Source organism: Macaca fascicularis, chromosome 6 (assembly GCF_037993035.2).
Source record: "Macaca fascicularis isolate 582-1 chromosome 6, T2T-MFA8v1.1".
In the NCBI taxonomy this organism is placed as follows: domain Eukaryota; kingdom Metazoa; phylum Chordata; class Mammalia; order Primates; family Cercopithecidae; genus Macaca; species Macaca fascicularis.
The window spans coordinates 66269648-66294307 of NC_088380.1; the positions used below are offsets into that span (position 1 = coordinate 66269648).

At 38.2% G+C, this 24660-nt stretch overlaps 1 protein-coding gene across 8 annotated transcripts in view; it reads right to left on the bottom strand.

Moving 5' to 3' along the window:
* Nucleotides 1-24660, bottom strand: part of ELOVL7 (ELOVL fatty acid elongase 7) — a 97249-nt gene that overhangs the window by 10243 nt on the left and 62346 nt on the right. For 5 of the 8 annotated variants that reach the window (XM_045393739.2, XM_065546293.1, XM_015451528.3 and 2 more), the window contains 5 exons: nucleotides 23859-23990; nucleotides 8620-8810; nucleotides 4523-4603; nucleotides 3172-3228; nucleotides 829-934 (listed from right to left, as the gene is read on the bottom strand). In XM_045393739.2, coding sequence (XP_045249674.1) covers nucleotides 829-934; nucleotides 3172-3228; nucleotides 4523-4603; nucleotides 8620-8810; nucleotides 23859-23922 — 499 coding nt within the window. In that variant the 5' untranslated portion in view covers nucleotides 23923-23990. The remainder of the gene's footprint in view (nucleotides 1-828; nucleotides 935-3171; nucleotides 3229-4522; nucleotides 4604-8619; nucleotides 8811-23858; nucleotides 23991-24660) is intronic. The other 3 variants (XM_065546295.1, XM_065546294.1, XM_045393741.3) reach the window with 2 other exon arrangements.

A 24660-nucleotide genomic window follows, 5' to 3' on the forward strand; every position in this document is an offset into this window, starting at 1 on the left:
GATCGCGCCACTGCACTCCAGCCTGGGCGACAGAGCGAGACTCCGTCTCAAAAAAAAAAAAAAAAAAAAAAAAAAATTTAAGAAACTGGAGCAAATAAATCCCCCAACCAAATTTTCCTAAGGTAAAAACATATCCATGGGGATATCACTTATTTAAAACTGTGTAATAGGATAAAATTACTTCTGGTTTCTCCAATTCTAGACGATCAGAAGCCTAAAACGAAAAAGAAACAACCAACCTGTTTTCCACGCTTTCAAATTAAACTATTTTGGACCTTAAAAATAGTATCAACACATTCTTTACTATGGTAGGATGCTTTAGGAAGTTGGGTAACCACAATTTGACACATCTTTAAAGAGCTGTTAGGGGTTACAATGTGTGTCAGCTATTAGAAATTTGAAGGCAAATAAGACATAGAATTTGAGATAAGCATTCTAACTTCCTGGGAACATGCAGGAAATTGTTCTCTATACTTCTATAAAGTCAAAGCTTTTGCCATTTTAGTTATTTGTTTGTTTATATTATTTATTTCTTTAAATGTATTTAATAAACCTCTCTGGGAAAATAATAAAATACAAACAAAATGACTAAAGAATATGTGCAGAAGGCTGTGCCCGGAAATTATGCATATCTAAAGAGTGGGGTAAACCTAATTATTATGAGTCTTACGTTTATTTTTCAAGTAATAGTTAATGAAAGAAGTAGAAACAAAGGGACTCTTTGATTTTTTGAGTTTCTTATAAATCACATTTCAGAAAAATATTTTGTTTATAGCATATAGAAATGTCATTGTTTATAACACATGATCCCAACTCCCCCTTATCTACCTGCAGCAAATTTGACTCCAAACCACCAGGTCCACGGCATGATGGTATGATGGAATACGTGAAGGAAAGTCACTTGGTTATTTTTCTTGCGCAGAACAAAAAAGATCTGAAATAATTTAAAGAATATCAAGTTCATAGAAAATCATGTGATAGTGTATTGAGTATTATTAAAATATTGGCAAAGTGCAAAGTATTTCATATCATGATTTCCTCTAAAAGCGTTGCCTCATAGAATGCTTACAGAAGCAGCTAATTCCCCGAAGGGCAGCTCAAAATCTCATTATTATGAAGTAACTTAGGTACGATGCCTACACATGGAAGAACCAACAAAAAGGTGAAAAGAAATTGTATGCTGATTTAAAAATCAAAGATATAAAGTAAGGAATATGGCCAAAAATTATTGAAAGAAACTGTATTAGTAAAAAAAAAAAAAAAAAATCCAGTGGATTTTGAAGTATATGGGAAAGCAGAAGACTTAGGATTGAAATATTCTACTTGCTCTCTAATACATCTTACCGATATGGATAAGGGATTAGGCAAACGAAGAGAACTTGCAACAAATCAAAAGTTAGCAAATTATTATTAAAGAAAAATGAAGGGAGAAAAAGTTGAAAAGTTAATTTGAGAAATATGAGAGAAAATAAAGCAAAACTGTATAGAAAAAAATGAGAAGGGGAAGGAAGGTAACACTCAGAATGAACATTATCCAGTGGTTTGTAAAAACCCTATAAACAAGATGGTAGAATTTGGGAGAGGGGGAAATGTTTAAAAAATATTCGAAAGTGAAATTCAGAATACAAGTGTTAAGATTTTTAAACACAAGACTAAATAGAATAGCACAAAGAAAAGTATTAAAAGGAGTATTTCAGAAATGTAGTTTAGGGAAGGACATAGAAGCAGTACAGTTTCCTTATGGAAGCTGGAACTGAGAATATGCAAAGCAACTGAGAATATGGAAATTTTGCACATTTCCAAGTGCAAAATGCATTTGCTTATGCACATGGAAGAAGGCTGAGTGGCGCAACAGAAAAAGCCATACACTAACAATCTAGGTCCTTGTCCCACTTAGTAGGAGCATTCCTCTGGGTAAGTCACTTAACTTCTTGGCTTCAGTTTCTCAGAGTGAAGGTTCTGGACTAATGCTTCTCAATCCTGGCTGCATATTACAATATCCAAGAAGCTTTTTAAAAATAGCTATGCTTGGTCTCTGTTCCAAACCATTTGGCACCAAATCTCTGGAGGTAGGGCCTTTTCTTGTCGTCGTCGTTTTCCCTAATGCAATTAATTCTATTGCACAATGAGGGCTGAGAACCACTAGAATACAGGTTCTCAAAACGTGGTCCCTGTATTAGTATCATCTGAGAACTTGTTAGAAATGCAAATTTTGAGCCCCCATCCAAGGCCTAGTGAATCAGAAACTCTGGGAGTAGGGGGTTGAGGCATCTGTGTTTTAACAAGTCTTCCAAGTGATGCTAAATGCATAAAGTTTGAGAACCACTAGATTGTTCACACAAGTCCTTTCCAATTCTAACGTTATGTGATTAGTCATTTCAAAAGGTGAAGCATATTGAGATTTCCTACAAGAAATACCATGGTATGCATTCCAAAGAAAACACACTTTTCAGTCTCAGAGCCAAAACTAGCTCCAAATAACTAAGATACAATTGCTGCAAAGATACAACAAATATTCAGCTTTCCTAAGCTCCTCTGGAAACAAAGGTTCATGGCTTTCTCCTCTAAATCACAGACCTAATTCATGACACTTGCTTCTCCCAGGACTCGTTCATACAAGTTCAGAGGTGATCCTCACTAGGATCTAAAGTAGGAAGAGATAGGGCCCAGTAAGCAAAGACTTCAGAAAAGCAGCTGAATTACTGATACCCCAGGGGTAATGCAACATTCTTACGTAAGTTTATGAATTTTTAAGCATTTATCCTCCTAAAGGAATATAGAGGACTGTGCTTTGGGATTAAAAAAAAAAAAAAAAGTAAGATGTTTTCTGCTTTTTACTTCCTGAACTTGATTCATAAAACAACTGTCATCCATCTATATAAAGATGCAGTTTTGTAGTATATGACACAGTTACCGTGCTTATCTTAATCAACTGATAGCTACATAACAGAAACCTTTTAGAGTTTGTAAAATACTGAAAAAATAAGGTTATCCTATCTATTCTCTAAAGTTACTGATAATAAAAGGTAAAAAAGATAACAGTAGGTCTGCCTGAAAAGGAGAAATGACCAAAGTTATCAGACAACTGAAACTACAGCAGTTTATTGGTTTCATTGAAAGATCAAACATTTAAGATCAAACATTTACCAAATGTGGTGGCCATATACTCACCGTATCTAATAGCTCAACAAATTTGGAGAAGTAATAAAGCCAGCAGGTACGTGCCATCTGCAGAAGCACAAATAAATCTAAATTTATTTTATTTTACTTTGTATATGGAAGAAAAGCTTGTATTTTTAAATTTTGGTAAAATATGCATATATTTAAACATAATGGTTATGTTAACCATTTTTTAGTGCACAGTTAAGTGGCATTAAGTACCTTTCACATTGTCATGTCACACTGTCATGTTAACCATTTTTTAGTGCACAGTTAAGTGGCATTAAGTACCTTTCACATTGTTGTTCAACTATTACCACCATCCATCCATAGAACTTCTTTCATCTTGCAAAACTGAAACTACACCCACTAAACTACATCCCATTCCCCCTTTCCCCTCACCCCAGCTACAATTCTACTTTCTGTGTCTATGAATTTGACTACCCTAGGCTCCTCATATAAGCCAAATCATGCAGTATTTGTCCTTTTGTGACCTAATTATTTCACTTTGCATAGTGTTCTCAGGGTTCATCCATGTTGCAGCATGAGTTAGAATTCCCTTCCTTTTAAAGGCCGAATCATATTCCATTCTATGCATATGCCACATTTTGTTTATCCATTTATCTTATTTATCTTTTTTTTCTTTTTTTTTGAGACGGAGTCTCACTTTGTCACCTAGGTTGGAGTGCAATGGTGCGATCTCGGCTCACTGCAACCTCTGCCTCCTGGGTTCAAGCAATTTTCCTGCCTCAGCCTCCCGAGTAGCTGGGACTACAGACCCACGCTGCCATGGCCGGCTAATTATTGTATTGTAGTAGAGACGCGGTTTCACCACGTTGCCCGGGCTGGTCTCAAACTTCTGAGCTCAGGCAATCCACCCGCTTCAGCCTCCCAAAGTGCTAGGATTACAAGCGTGAGCCACTGAGCCTGGCCTTGTTTATCCATTTATCTATCCATGGACTATTGAGTTGCTTCTACCATTTGGCTATTATGAATAATACTGCTATAAACATGAGTATATAAATATCTCTTCAAGTATCTGTTTTCAATTCTTTTAGGTATATACCCAGAAGTGGAATTGCTGGATCTTATGGTAATTCTATTTTCAATTTTTTGAGGACCCAGATGTTAATTTATTTTTAAATCCAAGAAATTCAAAAAGTAAAGCACCAATTTTCATTTTATACAAAATTATACACATGACCTTCTTTTATTCTTGTAATTTTTCACTTTCTCCACCACAACACACACAATCTGATAACTGAGTCATTTGCTTATTCTAAGTTTACATTCAATGTTACAAACAGTTCACAAAATTTTAACATTGATTTTGAATTTCAAGTTTTTCCAAAGAGAAACTTACCCTCAAAGCTGTGGGTGACTGTGAATAGTCAACAATTTCACATCGAAATGAATAACCTATACCCCAGCCAGACATCACAAACTGCAAGAGAGCACATGCATATTAAAAAGGAAAGCATTTTCCCAACAGCCACAACAAAGGTAGTTTTGATAGTGTCTCTTCATTACATTTTCAGCTGAGTCAGTGCAGAGGAAAAGGTAGCTGGAACAAATACAAACTATGAACATGCTTGATATCAGAGCTTGATATCAAGAATTTTCAAAACCACAAACCCATATATTATTTATATAAACTGTGTTCTGACTAAAATGCTCATCTCTTGGGATGATTATTCTAACATGTGAAGAATAAAACACTTGCAGTGTTTTGCTTAAACAGCAAATACTGGTAGGTGACTTATCTTAGGTTCATCTGTATGTGTGTGAGTGAATGTGTTTCTATACTCTTAAAGGGGACACTTGGATCTGAATCAGTCATTTCTAGCAATTTCCAGTCTTTCTACTTAGTCAAGAACTAAACATGCAAACCAAAATGCCTCAATGTACTCATAAGATGGCTGCGAAAACTAGGCTTTTCCCATCATTGGCTGGTGAGTGTGATGTGAGGTGGTATATTATTAATAGTTTTACTGTGGATTCACAAGACAAGTAAAAGAAGAAAATGCTCGTGTTAACAATAAAAGTGCAATCTGGCACGCCTTAATTCCAACACACCCACAAAGTGATCCAAGGCTGATGGTGAGAAGAAAGAGCCTATTGTTGATAAATCTGAACTGTAATTCAAAGATTATAAAGATTATACTGACATTCTTTCAGTCTGATGGTGGGAAGGTCTTCTTTTAAAACAGTATCTGAAAAGGAAAAGCCAAGGGCTCCAATTTTAACTTAACACATATATGAAATGATTGGCTTAATTTAGGGTACTGACAATACGATCTGTTCTTCTCTTTTCTGACTTCTTATTCTCATACACGCCAAATCCGCCCTGGGAGATCTTCTCTCTCAGTATAATGGTTATATCCTTTTCTGCCATCGAATCATATTTTAAATTTCTAGTTTTAATTACTATTAAAGCTAAAATTGCAACCTTACAATAAATTAAATTCTAAAAACAAAAGCTTATGAGGCATTGTCAGAATAAAATTCTGATGGTGTAAAGAAAAGAAACGAAGAACAATTATTAGACACTATGGTATTATAAAATGCATCGCTCTTTTCTGAGACTAGCCCCTAGCTTGACTATAAGATAATTTAATCACACTGTTAACTTAGTAAGTTATAAAATCTTGAAAATTAAGACTCAGAAAAGCACAAGACATATATTTCATGAATGAGAAAAATATTTAACAAAAACAAATCAATAGATTTTGCCAAATGAAAAAGGGGACATGACATAGAAATGGCTAATTCTGTTTTGAAAATCCTACTGTGAGTGAGTGCCCTCATATTCTCTTGTGCTCAGACTCATTTTTGACTAATGTAACGCTCCATGGCCAGGAGCTATTTACTGGAATTGTGATGAATAATTCTCCACCTTACCCTACCCCAAACAAGCACTGTGTTGAATGAAAGTTGCATGACTTGGCCTTCTGTTGGGTCTTAAGTGGTCTCTGCTAGTGTCTGACTGGTGCCAAGTAACTAGCACTTTCAAACAATCACTACGCAAGAAGGCATCTGAGTTCCTTGAGTCTGATGTGCTTCCCTTTCAACTTCCTCAAATTTGGCCTAATATCACTGGTGGAGGTGTTTGCTTTGTTAACCAAATGAAATCATACTCCATACAATAAACCATGTGTTCAGATGTGCCATCAACAGATGGATGGCATGCTGTGTGGCTATTAAAAGCCTTTGTTTAAATAAAGAAGAACATTTAAGAACATTCCAACAGCCTGTGGAACTTTTTACATATATGTCTATATTCCAGGCTAGTAATAAGAAAAATCAGGCCAGGCCCAGTGGGTCACACCTCTAATCCCAGCAGTTTGGGAGGCTCAGGCAGGTGGATCACTAGAGCCTAGGAGTTTGAGACCAGTCTGGGCAACATGGCAAAACACCATCTCTACAAAAAATACAAAAAATTAGCTAGACATGGTAGCGCATGCCTGTAGTCCCAGCCACTTGGGAGGCTGAGGTGGGAGGATCACTAGAGTCTGGGAGGTCAAGGCTGCAGTGAGCCAAGATTGTGCCACTGTACTCCAGCTTGGGCAACAGAGAGAGACCTTTTTTGGAGCGGGGGGAAGTGGGGGAAGAATTCCCTGAATTCAAAAGTAATAATTTATATTTGGCAGGTAGTTCCTGAAACTGACACATAAGTAACTCAAGTATTAGCAGTAAATGAGAGTCAGAAACTCTCAAATTCAGATATTTTAAAACCTTCTTTTACATTGTAATTCATCAAGTAGGAATCAAAGCTGCCTGGTGATGACTGGATTCTTTCCAAGCCTGAGAAATATATTTGGGGACATTACAATCAATGACAAATCAGACATAGACTCTAAGAATATGAGAGCAAGGAGGGACCTGAGTGACTATTTGGTTCAATCCTGTCTTTATAAAATGACAGAACTGAGGCCCAGAGAGGTTAAATAACTTGCTAAAAATCAGGCAGCCAGTCAGTGGCAGAACCAGAACTAACTAGTCCCTAACCTCCTGGCTTCCAGGTATGTTCTTAACACCTTACTACAACATGCTGTCCCCTAAGACCATGCTAGGACCTTGTGTTTTCTTTGCTCTCACCTCTATCACTCTTTTCCTCTCAGTTGCTCATACTCCTGAAGGGACATTAAGAGTGGCCTGTGAGTTAATTTTGAAAATAAAATAGAAGAAATGGAAAGCAGCAGAGTGAGTCTAGATTATAGGGAGGACTGTGAGAAATAAGGCCAGAGTATTTTATTTATTTATCTATCTATCTATCTATTTATTTATTTATTTTGAGACAGGGTCTTGCTCCATCACTAGACATGATCACGGCTCATTGCAGTCTCAATCTCCCAGGCTCAAGTAATCCTCTCACCTCAGCCTCCCAAGTAGCTGGGACCACGGGCATGCACCGCCATTGCGGGCTAATTTTTTTTGTATTTTTTGTAGATACGAGGTCTTCCTATGTTGTCCAGGCTGGTCTCAAACTCCGGGGCTCAAGCAATCCTCTTACTTCAGCCTACCAAAGTGCTGGGATTACAGGTGTAGGCCACCACACCTGGCCAGCCAGAGTAGATTTAAAGTGATCAATATGATGGATCTATAGTAAGAGTCAGGTCAGAAGAATGTATGTGGAGAAACTATGGTGTCAGGAGAGGTCAGTGGGGCCACATTGGGCCCTCATGAGCCCTACTTATGACTAAGCATGAGGTATGCTATAGAGGAAGTTAATAAAAAAGGATGATGAAGCCAGCCAGAGTTGGAAAAGAAGGAAGCAATCTCAGAAAAGAACATACACGGGGGTGGCTGAGGCATGTTAATAGCACAGGGGAAGAGAGAGAATTCATGAATCTGTTTTAGGGTCCTGGAAGAGCCCCATCTCTCTTATTAACAATTAAGGAACAGCAATGAATTAATTAGTTAATGGGAAAAAAAATGAAGGAACAGGCTCCCTCACCTACTGCTTTATATGAGTCTATGCTCTCTGTCCCCACAAAGCCCAGCTAAACCAACAAAAACAGTCTACCATCCTATAGTTCATCAGAGTATCCAGAAACCAAAGGTTCCTACCATGATGATGACATAGTGAACTCTGATGTCAGACAGACCTGGGTTCAAATATCAGCCCTCCACTTACCAGCTATGTTACTTTAAGTTATGAGTTTCCTCAAAACTAAAATTTATGGATTAATTCAATCATCCATTAAGGCAATTATGTACAAATCCATGGACTAGATGTTAATTTTTCTCATTATCTGTGAGATAGAGTATACCGAGATCCTCAAATGAGGTTATTATGTGGTCTGTACCCAACACTATTTTGGCAAACACCTGCTGTAGTGAGATCAGTTTCTTAATTCCTTAAATTGCAAAGGTTACCCTTATAACAGAAAACATAATGACACATAGACAGAAAAACTCAGGCAAAATTCTCCCATTAGGAATACTGAAGACACTTGCCTCATAACACATATACACAGAAAAGAGTACTATTAAAAAATTGTACGTTATCATCACTTTCTTGAGTTCAAAGGGCTTGCGATTTTCCATGAGCTTTGGTCCCAGAGAAGTGACAAAATAGACGTAGAATCCTAGAAGGATGGTTTGCGGCAGAGGCGAGGACATGAGGAGCCAATCTTCAACTCTTGGATCTAAGAGAAAAACAATATGTGAGTATACACCTGCTTAGCCAAGGGATAACTAACAGCAACCAACATTTCTTTAATGGAGCATCCAGATCCTACTATTGACTGCAAGCTATTTGGACAATGATCACTAGTATCTGTAGAAAGGTGGAAAATAAATCAACAGGAATAAGGAAGTATCCTGGGCCTAGAAACAGTGGGGCTCTCAAGAACCCCAGGCCTCAACAGGCTAGGGGAAGTAGTAGTTACCAGAACTCAAAAGGAAAGAGAAGCCCTCCTGGAGAGGAGCTGTGTTATGCTCTGATCGCCTGCATGATGGTGTCAGTGCGCTGATAAAAGGCACCCCAGGGAGCCCTCTTTCCCCATGTAAGGATATAATGAGAAGATGGCAGTCTGCAACCTGGAAGAGGGTCCTCACCAGTACCTGACAGTGCTGGCACCCTGATCTCAGACTTCTACCCTCAGAACTGTTAGAAATAAATTTCCATTGCTTATAAACTACCCAGTCTATGATAATTTCTTATAGCATCCTGAGTATGCTAAGACAAGCTTTGACTGTCAGTTGAGGGATTCGGCCAGCCCAAGACAATTTTTTAAGTATGGGGCCAGAGAAATAGATACCCCAACTCCACCCTCCTCCCTCTCTCCACTGGGTGAACCTAACCAGAAAGTATACGGCAGGGGAGCAAACCCAAGGATACAGTCTTCATGGATCGTTCTCCAGGGCCCAGCACAGGGCACAAAGCTATCTGGAAGAGAGAACATCCAGCAACATCCTCCCATGTGTCTATAGCCACTATTAATATCTTGGAGTTTTTCCATCCATATGTGCTTTTATATATTTAAAAAATGTTTGTATTTGCTGCTTCTTATTTTTTTCCTTCCCTAGGAAAACTGGCACACTTCCACATATACTGCATCACAGGATCACAGAATAGAAAGGGAGCTGAACATCCTCTAAGTAGCTAAAGTATGGGATTTTGGAGTCCATGTGGGCTAACCACTGTGATACTCTGAGCAAAAAAAATGCACCAGCCTCACAATTGCAAACAGAAACTTATCTGCTTACTGTCAGCTCCAGGCCAGCAGAGATGGGTGAATAAAAAATTACAACTCAGGATGAAATGTGATTAAGTCTATAATTTCTAGTAGTTCAAGTTTAATTTTACTAAATGGCCTCATGAAGCCAGATTATTATGAAGGAAAGGAAGTATGGACAAGTTTTCAGAAGGATCTGACTCAAAATTATGCCATGACTAACCTCAGGATGCTAACTACTGTCACTTTTATCAGTTGGAAATGAAGGGTAGGGAGAATGCTGCTCTTGCTTTTTTAAGCTGCTAATGATGTGGCCAAGCACTGACAAATTCTGAATACCCCTGCAAGTGTGACTTCCCACTCAAAATTTCTTCAGTAGGACTCTACGACTGATAACTCACTTGGCCTCAATTTTAGTGCTGGAGTGCTTACATTTGACCGTCAGATGTGCATGGGTGATTATTCTGCATTCAAATAGCCTCCCTCAAAAATACTGGCAGAAGTCTCTGTCTCAAAAAAATAAAGAAATAAATAAAGCCAAAGAGTCAAGAGTCAGCTCCAGACTAGATCCCAGGACATTTAAGAATTTAATATATGATTAAGGAAGTGCTCGCTTCGGCAGCACATATACTAAAAATAGGAAGTCCCAGAAACAAGCAGGGAAGGAAGAGATCTTTAACAAATGTTGATAGGAAAACTGACTGCTTGGGAGAAAAATGAGTTTGGTTCTTATCCGATATTCTATAAGAGTATGTTCCAAACTATGCATGGAAACAAGCTATTTAAAGACTTTCCACAAAGAATTGGGGAGTACTGGAATGCTGGATTAAACAAACAGGTTGCATTACTACCGGATTTCTTAATACTTCATGTTCATCATGAATTGCCAAGATGGGAATGGTAGTATGCCATAGTCTCCAAACTTATTTGACCAAAAAACACTTATTTTTTTTAGTAGAATATTATTTAACATCTTATGAAACTAGTGTTCTGTGGAACACAGTTTGGGAAATATAGCCATTCACTAAAATAAATTTATAAATTAAACGACTGAAGATTAGGTGGTCAGACATACAAAGAAGAGTTAGTACCAATCCTACGGAAACTATTCCAAAAAATTGAGGAAGAGAGATTCCTCCCTAACTCATTCTATGAAACCAGTATCATCCTGACACCAAAATCTGGCACAGACACCACTATCACCACCACCACCACAACAAAGAAAACTACAGGACAATATCCCTCATGAACACAGATATAAAAATCCTCAACAAACTAGCCAGGTGAATCCAGGAGCACATCAAAAAGTTAATTCACCACAATCAAGTGGGCTTTATTCCTGGGATGCAAAGTTGGTTCAACACAGTCAAGTCAATAAATGTGATTCACCACATATATAGAATTTAAAACAAAGACCATATGATTATCTCAAAAGATGCAGAAAAAGCTTTCAATAAAATCTAACATCTATTCATGATAAAAACCCTCAACAAACTAGGCATTAAAGGAATATACCTCAAATAATAAGGGCCATCTATGACAAACCCACAGCCAACATCATACCTAATGGGCAAACATTGGAAGTATTACATTTAAGAGCTGCAACAAGACAAGGATGCCCACTCCTATTCGACATAGTACTAGAAATCCTAGCCCAGAGCAATCAGGCAAGAGAAAGAAATACAAGGCATCCAAATTTGAAAAGAGGAAGTAAAATTATCCCTGCTTGCTGATAATATGATCTTCTACCTAGAAAAACCTAAAGACTCCACCATAAAACTCTTTTTTTTTTTTGAGACGGAATCTTGCTCTTGTTGCACAGGCTGGAGTGCAATGGCACGATCTCAGCTCACTGCAACCTCTGCCTCCTGGGTTCAAGCGAAACTCCTGCCTCATCCTCCTGAGGAGCTGGGATTACAGGTGCCCGCCACCATGCCCAGCTAATTTTTGTATTTTTAGTAGAGACGGGGTTTCGCCATGTTGGCCAGGCTAGTCTCAAACTCCTGACCTCATGATCTGCCCACCTTGGCCTCCCAAAGTGCTGGGATTACAGGCGTAAGCCACCGTGCCTGGCCAAAACTCTTATATTTGATAAATGAATTCAGTAAAGTTACAGGATACAAAATCAATGTATGAAAATCAGTAGCATTTCTATGCACCAAAGTATTATCCTCAAGAGCTGGAACAGCTCTTCAACCCTCAAGCTGACAGCCAAATCAAGAGTTCAATCCTATTTACAATAACCACACGCACAAAAAATAAAACACATAGGAATACATCAAACCAAGGAGGTAAAAGATCTCTACAAGGAGCATTACAAAACACTGCTGAAAGAAATATGGAAAACACAAATGGAAGAACATTCCATGCTTGTGGATTAGAAGAATCGACATTGTTAAGATGTCCATACTGTCCAAAACAATCTAAAGATTCAATGCTATTCCTATCAAATTACCAATGTTATTTTTTACAAAATTAGAAAAAACTATTCTCAAATTCATAGAAAACCAAAAACGAGCCCAAATAGCCAAAGCAATCCTATGCAAAAAGAACAAAGCTGGAGGCATCACATTATCTTACTTCAAACTATACTACACAGCTACAGTAACCAAAACAGAACGGTATTGATACAAAAATAGACACATCGGCCAATGGAACGGAATAGAAAACCCAGAAATAAAGGAGCATACCTAAAACCAATTGATATTCAACAAAGCCAATGAAAATAAGCAATGGGGAAAGGATTCCCTATTCAATAGATGGTTCTAGGAAAACTGGCTAATCATATGTGGAAGACTGAAACTGGACCACTACCTACCACCATAAACAAAAATTAACTTAAGATGGATTAAAGACTTAAATGCAAGACCTAAAACTATAAAAATCCCAGGAGAAAACCTAGGAAACACTCTTCTGGACACTGGCCTTGGCAAAGGCTTTATGACCAAGTCCTCAAAAGCAATTGCAACACAAATAAAAATCAACAATTAAGACCTAATTAAACTAAAGAGCTTTTGCACAGCAAAAGAAACTAACAGAGTAAACAGACAACCTGTGAACTGGGAGAAAACACTTACAAACTATGCATCCAACACAGGACTAATATCCAGAATCCACAAGAAACTTAAATTGACATGAAAAAATAAATAACTTCATTAAAAAGTGGGCAAAGAACATGAACAGACACTTCACAAAAGAAGACATACAAGCGGCCAACAAACATTAAAAAGTCAAATAATTACAGAAGTTGTTGAGGCTGTGGAGAAAAGGGAATGCTTAAACACTGTTGGTGGGAATGTAAATTAGTTCAGCCACTGTGGAAAGCAGTTTGGAGATTTCTCAAAGAACTGCAAATAGAACTATTATTCAACCCAGCAATTCCACTATTGAGTATATACTGAAAGGAAAATGCCAAAAATATACATACACTTGCATGTTCACTGCAGGACGATTCTTAATAGCAAAGACATGTAATCAACCTAGGTGCCCATTAATGGTGGATTGGATAAAGAAAATGTGGTACATATACACTGTGGAGTACTATGCAGTCATTAAAAAGAACAAAATCATATCCTTTGCAGCAACATGAATGTAGCTGGAGACTATTATCCTAAGCAAATGAACACAGAAATGCAAAACCAAACACTGCATGTTCTCACTTATAAGTGGAAGCTAAGTCTTGGGTACACACAGGTATAGATGGGAACAACAGACTGGAGAATCCAAAATGTGGGAGGGAAGGAAGGGGACAAGGGCTGAAAAACATCCTTTTAAGTACTATGTTCACTATATTCATGATGCAATCACTAAAAGCCCAAACCTCAGCATCACGCAATATACCCTAGTAAAAAACTTGCACGTGTACCACCTGAATCTAAAATAAAAAGGAAAATTTTAAAAACAGGTAGTGATAGCAAAAGATAAATAGGAGATTATTTTGATATACAGTAAGGAAGAAGAAAATATAAAAATTTATAATTGGTTAAACACAGGGAATGGAAATAGGTAAATGTTAAGAAAAATATTCAGATGATCTCATTTATATGTGGGATGTAAGAATCAAAACAATTAAGCTCATGGAGATAGAGTAGAAGGGTGGTTGCCAGAGGCTAGGAAGGGTACTAGGCGGTGGGGGGGGGGGGTGGGAATAGCTAATGGGTACAAAGAAAATAGAATGAATAAGACCTAGTATTTGGTAGCACAACAGGGTGACTTATAGTCAATAATAAGATCTAGAATTAGGAGAGAGATCTGTGCCAGAGATGTAGGATTGAGGGTTGCCATCACGTAAATGATGAACAATAGAAGCAGTGAGATTGGCTTAGGCTAAGTGGGTAGAGTAAGGAGAGTAAGTGCTGAAGTCAGGATCCTGAGGACTCAGCATTCACAAAAGGAATTACTGAAGGAAAAAACATAAAAACCAAAAAGGAGCAGTTAAAGAGGTAGAGTGAAAACCATAAAAGTGAGATATCCTGAAGCCAGAGAAGAGTGAATTTTCAGAAGTCAAAACATTAAGTGTGGCAGAAAGGGGAAATAATATATGGAAAGAAAAGTGCCACTACATTTAACAAAAAGAAGTCATTGATGCTCTTAGCAAGAATAATTTTAACAAGGTATCATGCACAAAATGAAATTAAACAAAAGTTTGATGACAGACACTTTTCAAAACATAAAGTTCTAACAACTTTGGAAGGATTTTCTCATATTAAGATTTGTCACAGTTCTAAATCAGGAAAAACTTCGAAATCAGCTATCCAGGTACACATCACTGAAATCTTTTATTGTTTCTATTGGTTCCCCTCCTTGCTTTTAACAATGACAACTTTTCTAGGATGTCTGATTGCTTTGTGCAATTAAAACCACCACAAGGAATGCTTGCTATGGGTCTGCATGTCACAAAGAAGTCTCCAAATATAAAAGTTGTCACAGAACCAGGGACCAAGGGAAAAAATTAGAACTGATCAAACTTTGATAGATTTCTTCTATAAGTGGGTAGTACAAACCTTAAATACATGAATATCAGTGTATTAATCCATTATTGCGCTGCTATGAAGAAATACCCGAGACTGGGTAATTTATAAAGGAAAGAAGTTTAATTGACTCACAGTTCTGCATGGTTGGGGAGATGTCAGGAAACTTACAATCACAATGGAAGGCACCTCTTCATGAAGTGGCAGGAGAGAGAATGTGTGCCAGCAGGGGAAATGCCACACACTTAAAAAACCATCAGCTCTTGTGAGAAACAATCACAAGAACAGCATGGGGAAACCGTCCCCATGATTCAATTACCTCCCACCAGGCCCCTCCCGTAACATGTGGGAATTATGAGAACTATAATTCAAGATGAAATTCGGGTGGGGACACAGTCAAACCATATCATTCTGCCCCTGGGCCCTCCCAAATCTCATGTCCTCACATTTCAAAACACAATCATGCCTTCCCAACAGTCCCCCAAAGTCTTAATGCATTCCAGCATTAACTCAAAAGTCCAAATCCAAAGTCTCATCTGAGACAAGGCAAGTCCCTTCTGCCTATGAGCCTGTAAAATCAAAAGCAAGTTAGTTATTTCCTAAATATAATGGGAATACAGGCACTGCATAAATATATCCATTCCAAATGGCAGAAATTGGCCAAAACAAAGGGGCTACAGGCCATGCAAGTCCAAAATCCGATAGGGCAGCCATTAAATCTTAATGCTCCACAATGATCACCTTTGACTCCACATCTCACATCTAGGTCATACTGATGCAAGAGGTGGGCTCCCATGGCCTTGAGCAGCTCTGCCCCTGTGGCTTTGTATGGTACAGTGCCCCCTTCCTGCTGCTTTCACTGGCTAGAACTGATTGACTGTGGCTTCTCCAGGTACACAGTGCAAGCTGTCAGTGGATCTACCATTCTGGGGTCTGGAGGATGGTGGCCCTCTTCTCACAGCTTCACTAGGCAGTGCCCCAGTGGGGTCTCTGTGTTTTGGGTCTGACCCCACATTTCTCTTCCACATTGCCCTAGTAAGGCTCTCCATGAGGGCTCCACCTCTGCAGCAAACTTTGGCTTGGATATCCAGCAGTTTCCATACATCCTTTGAAACCTAGACAGAGGTTCCCAAACCTCAATTCTTGATTTCTGTGCATCTACAGGCTCAGCACTATGTGAAAGCTGCCAAAGCTTGGGGCCTGCACTCTCTGAAGCTATGGCCTAAGCTGCACCTTGGCTCTTTTTGGCCATTCCAGGAGCAGCTGGCATGCAGGGCATCAAGTCCCTAGGCTGCACACATCAGGGAGGCCCTGAGCCCAGCCCAAAAAACCATTTTTTCCTCCTAGGCCTCCAGGTCTGTGATGGGAGGGGCTGCTGCCAAGGTCTCTGACATACCCTGGAGTTCAGTTCCTGCTACTTATGCAAATTTCTGCAGCAGGCTTGAATTTCACCCTAGAAAATTGTATTTTCTTTTCTATTGCATCATCAGGCTGCAAATTTTCCAAACTTTTATGATCCTTCCTCTTGAATGCTTTGCTGCTTAGAAATTTCTTCTGCCAGATACCCTCAATCATCTCTCTCAAATTAAAAGTTTCACAGATCTTTAGGGCAGGGGCAAAATGCTGCCAGTCTCTTTTCTAAAGCATAGTATTATTTATTCCAGTTCCCAGCAAGTTCCTCCTCTCCATCTGAGACCACCTCAGCCTGACCTTCATTGTCCATATCACTATCAGCATTTTGGTCAAAGCTATTCAACAAGTCTCTAGTAAGTTCCAAACTTTCCCACATTTTATCTTTTTTTTGAGATGGAGTTTTGTTCTTGTTGCCCAGGCCGGAGTGCAATGGCGTGATCTCGGCTCACTGCAACCTCTGCCTCCCAGGTTCAAGTGATTCTCCTGCCTCAGCCTCCCCAGTAGCTGGGGTTACAGGCATGTGCCACCACACCCAGTTATTTTGTATTTTTCGGTAGAGATGGGGTTTCTCCATGTTGGTCAGGCTGGTCCCAAACTCCTGACCTCAGGTGATTCACCTGCCTCGGCCTCCCAAAGTGCTGGGATTACAGGCGTGAGCCACCGTGCTCAGCCAAACTTTCCCACATTTTCCTGTCTTCTTCTGACCCCTCCAAACAGCTCTAACCTCTGCCTTTAGCCTGTTTCAAAGTCAATTCCACATTTTTGGGTATCCTTATAGTAGCGCCCCATTCTCTGAGATACCAATTTACTGTATTAGTCCATTCTCACACTGCTCTGAAGAAATACCCAAGATTGGGTAATTTATAAAGGAAAGAGATTTAAATTTGCTGGGGAGGCCTCAGGAAACTTACAGTCATGATGGAAGGCACCTCTTCACTGGGCAGCAGGAGAGAGAATGAGTGCCAGCAGGGGAAATGCCAGATGCTTAAAAAACCATCCGATCTTGTGAGAACTCACAATCATGAGAAGAGCATGGGGGAGCTGTGCCCATGATTCAATTACCTCCCACTGGGTCCCACCCAAGACACGTGGGAATTATGGGAACTACAGTCCAAGATTAGATCCATATTACTATGTCTAGTTTTCATTGCTAATGAAATTAAAAACTACTGAAAACAATACTAGCCAGGCGCCATGGCTCACACCTGTAATCCCAGCACTTTGGGAGGCCAAGGCAGGTGATCACTTGAGATCAGGAGTTTGAGACCAGCCCGGCCAACATGGTGAAACCCTGTCTCTACTAAAAATACAAAAATTAGCCAGGCATGGTGGCGCACGCCTGTAATCCCAGCTACTTAGGAGACTAAGGCAAGAAAATAGCCTGAACCTGGGAGGTGGAGGTTGCAGTGAACTGGAGATCATGCCATCGCACTCCAGCCTGGGCAACAGAGTAAGACCCTGTCTCAAAACAACAACAACAACAACAAAAAAAAAAAAAAAAAAAAAAAAAAAAAGGAAAGGAAAAAAAACAATACCAAAAGAAGACCTCTGGAAAGATGTTACATCACCACCTTTGCATGGTGAGAGTTTAGTTGACTTCTGTTCTTTCTTTTGCTCTATAAACAATTTCAAATGACTCTATTATTAACAGTCATCACACATATGGTTAGAAACTAGCTTAAATGTCAGTAAAAGAATTGCTGAATTAGAGATATATTTTATTTTATTCTTTCATTGACTCAGAAGGGGGAAAAATCAAATGACATCATTTCTCTGTTCTTCCTCTGGTAGCAGTAGAAAGAAAATAAGCCAGGAAAAGCATGCTGGGCTGGCTCAGGAAGCAGAACAAAATAATTTTAAAATAAAAAACTTTTTCCTGTAATTTAATATTTTCAGCACACACCTTAAGTCCTGTATGTGACTTTCAAGTTCTACAGATAAAAAATAATTATGGGAAACACTGATTAATTTAATTGGATATTTTCAAAGCAAATAATAAAACAAAATACCAAGCTTTAGAAATTCTACTTCAGCAAAACTCTGGAGTCAGATAGTTTGCATTCTGATCCTGGTTCTCCCACTGGCTCACTATGTCACCTTGGGCAACTGACTCACCTTCTTTGTATTTAGTTTCCTCATCTGCAAATTTGGCATTAAAAGGCATGTATTTCATAGAGGATTGATTGAGTTATTATATGTAAAGAGCCTAAGTACTCAGTATGCTTGCTACTGTTATTACAGCAGATCTCAATTCTGTTAGCACAGCCAAATTGCCTCCGCAGTATTTAAAAGTCAAATTGCAAAAAGCAATCTTGGTCCAATTGAATCAGAATCCTAGGACGTGGTTTCTATGCATCATTTTTTTAAATGAGCAAAGGACCTGAATAGACATTTCTCAAAAGATGACAAATGGCCAACAGATAGATGAAAATAATTCTCAACATCACTAATTATCAGGAAAATGCAAATTAAAAAGACAAAGAGATATAACCTTACACCTGTAAGAATGTCTGTTATCAAAAAGAAAAAAGATAACAAGTGTTGGCAAGGATGTGGAGAAAAGAGAACCCTTGTACAATGTTGGTGGGACTGTAAATTACTATACCTATAAGGAAAGCTACAGGGAGGTTCTATAAAAAACTAAAAATAGAATTACCATATGATCCTGTAATCTCATTTCCAGATGTATATCCAAAGGAAATGAAATCAGCATATTGAAGGGATATATGCACTCTCATGTTCACTGCAGCTTTATTCATAATAGCCAAGATGTGGAATCAACCTAAGTGTCCATCAGTGGGTGAATGGATAAAGAAAATGTGATATCTGTCAATCTAAAGTTATGCCTTTCTGAGTTACAGACCTGTAGATATATAGAGAGAAATAACCAATGGACAATTATTCAGCCTTCAAAAAGAAAATCCTAAAATTTGTGACAATGTGGATGAACTTGGAAGACATGCTAAGTAAGATAAACCAGGCACAGAAAGACAAGACATGTTCTCACTTATCAAGAAGTCTAAAATAATCACATTTATATAAGCAGAGTAGAATGGTGGTTACCAGAGGCCAGGGGGTTGGGGGAGTAGGGAGATGTTGATCAAAGGGTACAAAGTTTCAGTTCAACAGAAGAAATATCTTTTTGAGATTTATTGCACAGCATAACTAGAGCTAATAATAATGTGTATTTCAAAATTGTAAAAAGTAAATTTCAAATGTTTTCACCACAAAAAGATAAGTATTTGAAGTGATGGACAAGCTATTTAGATTGATTTAATCATTTTACATTGGATACATATATCACAACATCACTTTGTACCCCATAGATATATGTAATTATAATTTGTCAGCAGTCAACAATTTGTTAATTGGTAACTGTGATGAGCTGTCATTGTTAAGAGCTAGGGGGCTGGTGTGAGACCAAGTTTCCTCACCTATATTTAGGGCTACAGCACCCCTCACTGGGTATTCTTCAATAGTCTTTTATATGGTTTCACTGCCTCCTGATCCAATCTGCTACACTAGTCTTTCATGCAATTGTCAAATTCATTTTCTAAAAATCAAGTTGTCCCTAAATTCTTCCTTTCATTAAATTAGCTCTCCCTTAACTGAGCAAATGAAATTGCTTAAATTAGCTCTCCCTGACTGAGCAAATAAAATACAAAATCATTAGGATGACACTCATGACTCTGGCCATTGTTCACTTTTCTGGCTGTCTCTCTTAACAACAATTATACCTTTCTGAATAGAGTCCACTTCCATGTAAGGTAGTGGGCATGTTACAGGGAGTATCAATACACCTGCTGGGTGACAGTTAAAGTTAATTCTGACTCCGTCTATGATCCCATTTGGGATAGTGAATAGAAACATTTGGATAGCAGGGGATCTGTTCTTCAAAACAGCTCTATTTCAAAAAAACTGCACCCAAATATACTTGGTTCCTAAGCTCAAATAATTAGAGTTCAGGTAGCAAGGCACATCTCTATTTGAAAAGCAATGAAAATATTAGTACTGAAGTTAAATACTGAATTTATGAGAACTACTATAAACCTTCAGAAAAGGATGACCCCCTAAAGAAACTTGAATGTTCCCTGTATCATTACATAAGTTGAAAAAGTTAGATTTAGGCATGAGGTGCTCTGTCTGCCCCAGAAAAAAAAGGCTAATGGGGTGGGGGATGTTTCATGTACCTTCTTTTCGGCATCAGATTTGGTTTAAGTGTCATGAGTAGAGCCATGATAGAAGCAGAGGATGGGAAGGCTGTCTGACAGTCTATATCCCAATGATTACCAAAGTTCTGATTTATCACTTGCTTAATAATTGTTTTCTAAGAGTGTCCCAGGGAGAGAGCATAGGGAAAGTAGAATGCCACATACATAGAATATTAATGAGCTTTTCCATCATCTGCTTCTAAGAGAGTGTTCTCTTCTTAAGTAGCATGTACTGGCTCAAACAGTACATCTTTAAGATACCAAGTACCATGAAATGAAGAAGCTGGAAGGAAAAGCAAACATGTACCTTAAGTACTTTTTGAAGTACTAAAGTTTCAGAATGGCAGCAATCTTACTCATACTCCATCTTCTTGCAAAAAAGGATCATGACTAAGTCTGAAAAGTCATCATTTCTAATCAAATACAAGGAAAGCTGTATTTTAAACATTAAAAACTTTTTTCATTTCTCTATAATCCAAAATGCTACTATAGAATTATTTCAAAATCTCACATTTCACATCTAAGAATCCAAATAAATCCTCTTATAGCTAAGTATTAATTAAACCATTTTTTATTCTGTAGCTGTGGAATTTTTCCACATGAAATAACTATGCATGACCACTACTTCTCTAGCAATCAGAAAGCCAATGAATATCAGTAAGTTTCCTTAGGCTACTCAGGGTTAGGGCTAAAGCCAAGAATACACTTGAAATTCTTGGCCCTTGATCATAAGTTCAGATATTTCCAGGGTAAGCAAACTAAAACTGGACTAAGATGGCCAGAAATGATTACTAATGGATCTCAGAGATCAATATTACACTAAGTAGAAGGCAAAAACTTCCCTGTTACACCTGACAGGGTTTCCATAAAGCTGTATATCTCAAAACAAAACATTTTAACCCTTTTAGACCATGCCTGGGAAAAAAATAATGTAAAGAAAACAATTTTTAAGTATACGCTATATGAAGAGTATTTTCAGATGAAATCTATCATCTGTAACAACCAGCACCACTATTTATGTTGGGATACTTCCGAAATAGCAGAGCACTTTCATGTATGTTACCTGGTAGCTGGTAGATGCTATTCTCACTTATGTTTTGCTAATAAAGAAACAAAGACTCACAGCCAATAAATAACACGTTCAAGATCATCCAGCTGGGCTACAGCAGTGTCAGACCTTAAATCTAGGTATTGTCACTCCACATCCCCGTACCCTCTTTCCCCTCCCAAGTCTTCAAATAAGCATAACTTCAAATACAGGTATTCCTTGCCTTCTCCCTGTCTCTCTCCCCTCATCTGCCCTGCACCGTTCGCAATGCTGTTTTCAGGCCTCCACTCCACATCTAATCTAATTTTACTCAGCAATTTCAATGTAGGTATTCCTAATAAAAATTAAGGAGTTGACCCAAGGATAAAAGTGGAAGTGGAATTCTAAAGAAGTTCATATTAAGGCATTTTTAACTTCTAGGACTACATAGATATTTATCATTATCTACATCTATTGGGCTCTTAAATTAGCATGTTGATTATTTGAGTCTCGGATTCTTGTGTTTGGCATAATGACTGTCAAGAATTGGATAGCAAGAGATCTGTTCTTCCAAATAACTCTATTTCAAAAACCATACCCAAATTTACTTGGTTCCTAAGTTCAAATAGTGAGAGTTCAGGTAGTAAGGCACATCTCTCTTTGAAAAGCAATGAAAATATTAGTATTTAAATTAATACTGACTTTATGAGAACTACTGTAAACCCTCAGAGAAGGATGACTCCTAAAGAAACTTGAATGCTCTCTGTATCCTTACATATATTGGAAAACTAAGAAAAAAGAACTAAGAAGAAAAGATTGGCACAGTCACTATGTATCCCCTACCAGAGTGAAGTTTCTCTATCTATGAGATACTTACAAAGAGCCTTGGTGTTCCTCAAAGGAAAAACTGTTGGGAACATTTTTAGTGAAATAAATTTGGTTTTTAGCAGCTACTGAGAAAGCTGCAAACCATGAAACAGGGTATCTTTGCTGAAATCATTGTAAATTTGAATATAATTTCAACTGTGGTAGGTGCCAAGAGGTGGTGCATTTCCCTCCTGAATTTGATAGACTTGCAATTTCTAGGTGATAGGTAAGAATCAACCTAAAGTAGTGATGTTGGTAAGTATGTATAGCTCAGTATCTCAAAAATAAACTCAAATGTTAAATACCATAATACTACAACTAATAATCAGAACACATAGGTTCTACTCTTTTCTGCCATCAACTAACCATGACTTTGAGGTCACATTTCTTCAACTGTAAAATGAGGCACAAGCTTCAATGATATCTAAGATCCATCTCAGCTGTAAGATGCTCTGATTCTTTCTTTTTGAAATTTTACTTTTGTTCTGCTTTTAAAACTTCAAAAAATGGTTATAAAAGCAACACAACATATTTGCTGTGATTTAAAAATATGTAGACAAATATAGGTAAGGAAATAAAAAAATACCCATAATCCTACTACCCAGAGATAACTGCTAAACCCCGTGAAAGAAACGTATGGAGTATTTTATAACCTGCTTTCATTTAACATATTTTAGACTTCTTGCTATGGCATTAATGTTCTTCTGAAACACTGACTTGTAAAATAAATGGGCAAGGGTAAAACGCAGGCATATCAGAATCACTCAGGGGTGTCCCAGGCAGTCATTCCCTGGCTTTTCTGTTCCCTGTTCACTCTGACAGGTTCCTGGGGGCTGCAACTCTTTCATTCAAAAGAGCTGGCAGTGGCCGAGTGCCGTGGCTCACGCCTGTAATCCCAGCACTTTGGGAGGCCGAGGCAGGCAGATCACGAGGTCAGGAGATCGAGACCATCCTAACACAGTGAAACCGTCTCTATTAAAAATACAAAAATTTAGCCGGGCGTGGTGGTGGGCGCCTGTAGTCCCAGCTACTCGAGAGGCTGAAGCAGGAGAATGGCGTGAACCCGGGAGAAGGAGCTTACAGTGAGCCAAGATTGTGCCACTGCACGACACAGCGACACTGTCTCAAAAACAAAAAACAAAAAAAAAAAAAGAAAAGAAAAAAAAAGAGTTGGCAGTAACTGTAATTTCCCTCAGGAGCATTAGGGAAGAATCAAGCCGAAGAGCACTGTCCCTCCGAAATCACTTTTAATGGCTACTCAGTTAGAATGAGCCATCATTTATTGATCAGTTCCTTTCACTGGATATCTAGGCTATTTTCATTACTGTAAACATTGTAATGAACATCTGTGTAGCTCCATCTTTGTACATATCTGTAATGAAACTCGTGCACTTCCTCTTCGTTAACTAGTAATAAGGGACTGTTAAGTTGCAAAGTCTCTCATTTTGTTCCAATGAAATCCTATTAAATATGAGAATCTGACATAAAAAGGAAGGATGAACCTCAATTAGGAAATGTGGCTACTCACCAGCATCTTTGATCCAATTATCATAAAGATGCACAGTCCTCGATGTAAGATCACTGAAGGCCATTTTCCACTGGATTTACTGGCTCTTTTAATGGGTTCTTCAGTAAAATAAACCAGAAATGAGTTTATGATCTATAAATGCAAATAAAGATAAGCTTATAGTAATACATTATTTAAAATGCTAAAAATTTAATATGAATAACTGGCAAGACAACAAACTCCCACTGAAGGCAAATGCATTAGTACATTACTTTAAACCCTGATGCAGTTGCAAACATTTCAGCTTTTCTATCCTTCTAGAGACACTGCTAACTTCACTGAAAAAGACTAATATTCTATGTACAAGACTCAAAGCAGTAAATGAGTCTAAGAACTTTCATAGGAGCAGCTCCCTTTTATGCTGACAATATAGATCAGGAATGGACTGCACTTGAAGTGACAAAGCTAAAGCAGAAGCCCAGGAGAAGAAAGTCAAGAGATACACAAACTTTCAGAGAAGATAAGCTGATCCTAGACTTAGAGCTCATCTGCAGGCCTCATAAGGTCATCTACATGAAAATTTTTATAATTTAAGTAGAATAGAGACAGAAAGAGGGAAAGGAAGGTCTATAAGAGCCAAGGAAAGGCTGCTTAGTTTATCTAGACAGATACACAAGAATAACTGGAGAAAGAAATCTGAAAAAGAAGACCAGTGAGGAGAAACTAGCCTCATTATGTATTAAAAGATATTGTAAATCTGCAATAATTAAGACAGTGTGGCACTGGCACATGGAGAGAAAAATGAATGTAATAGATTAGAATG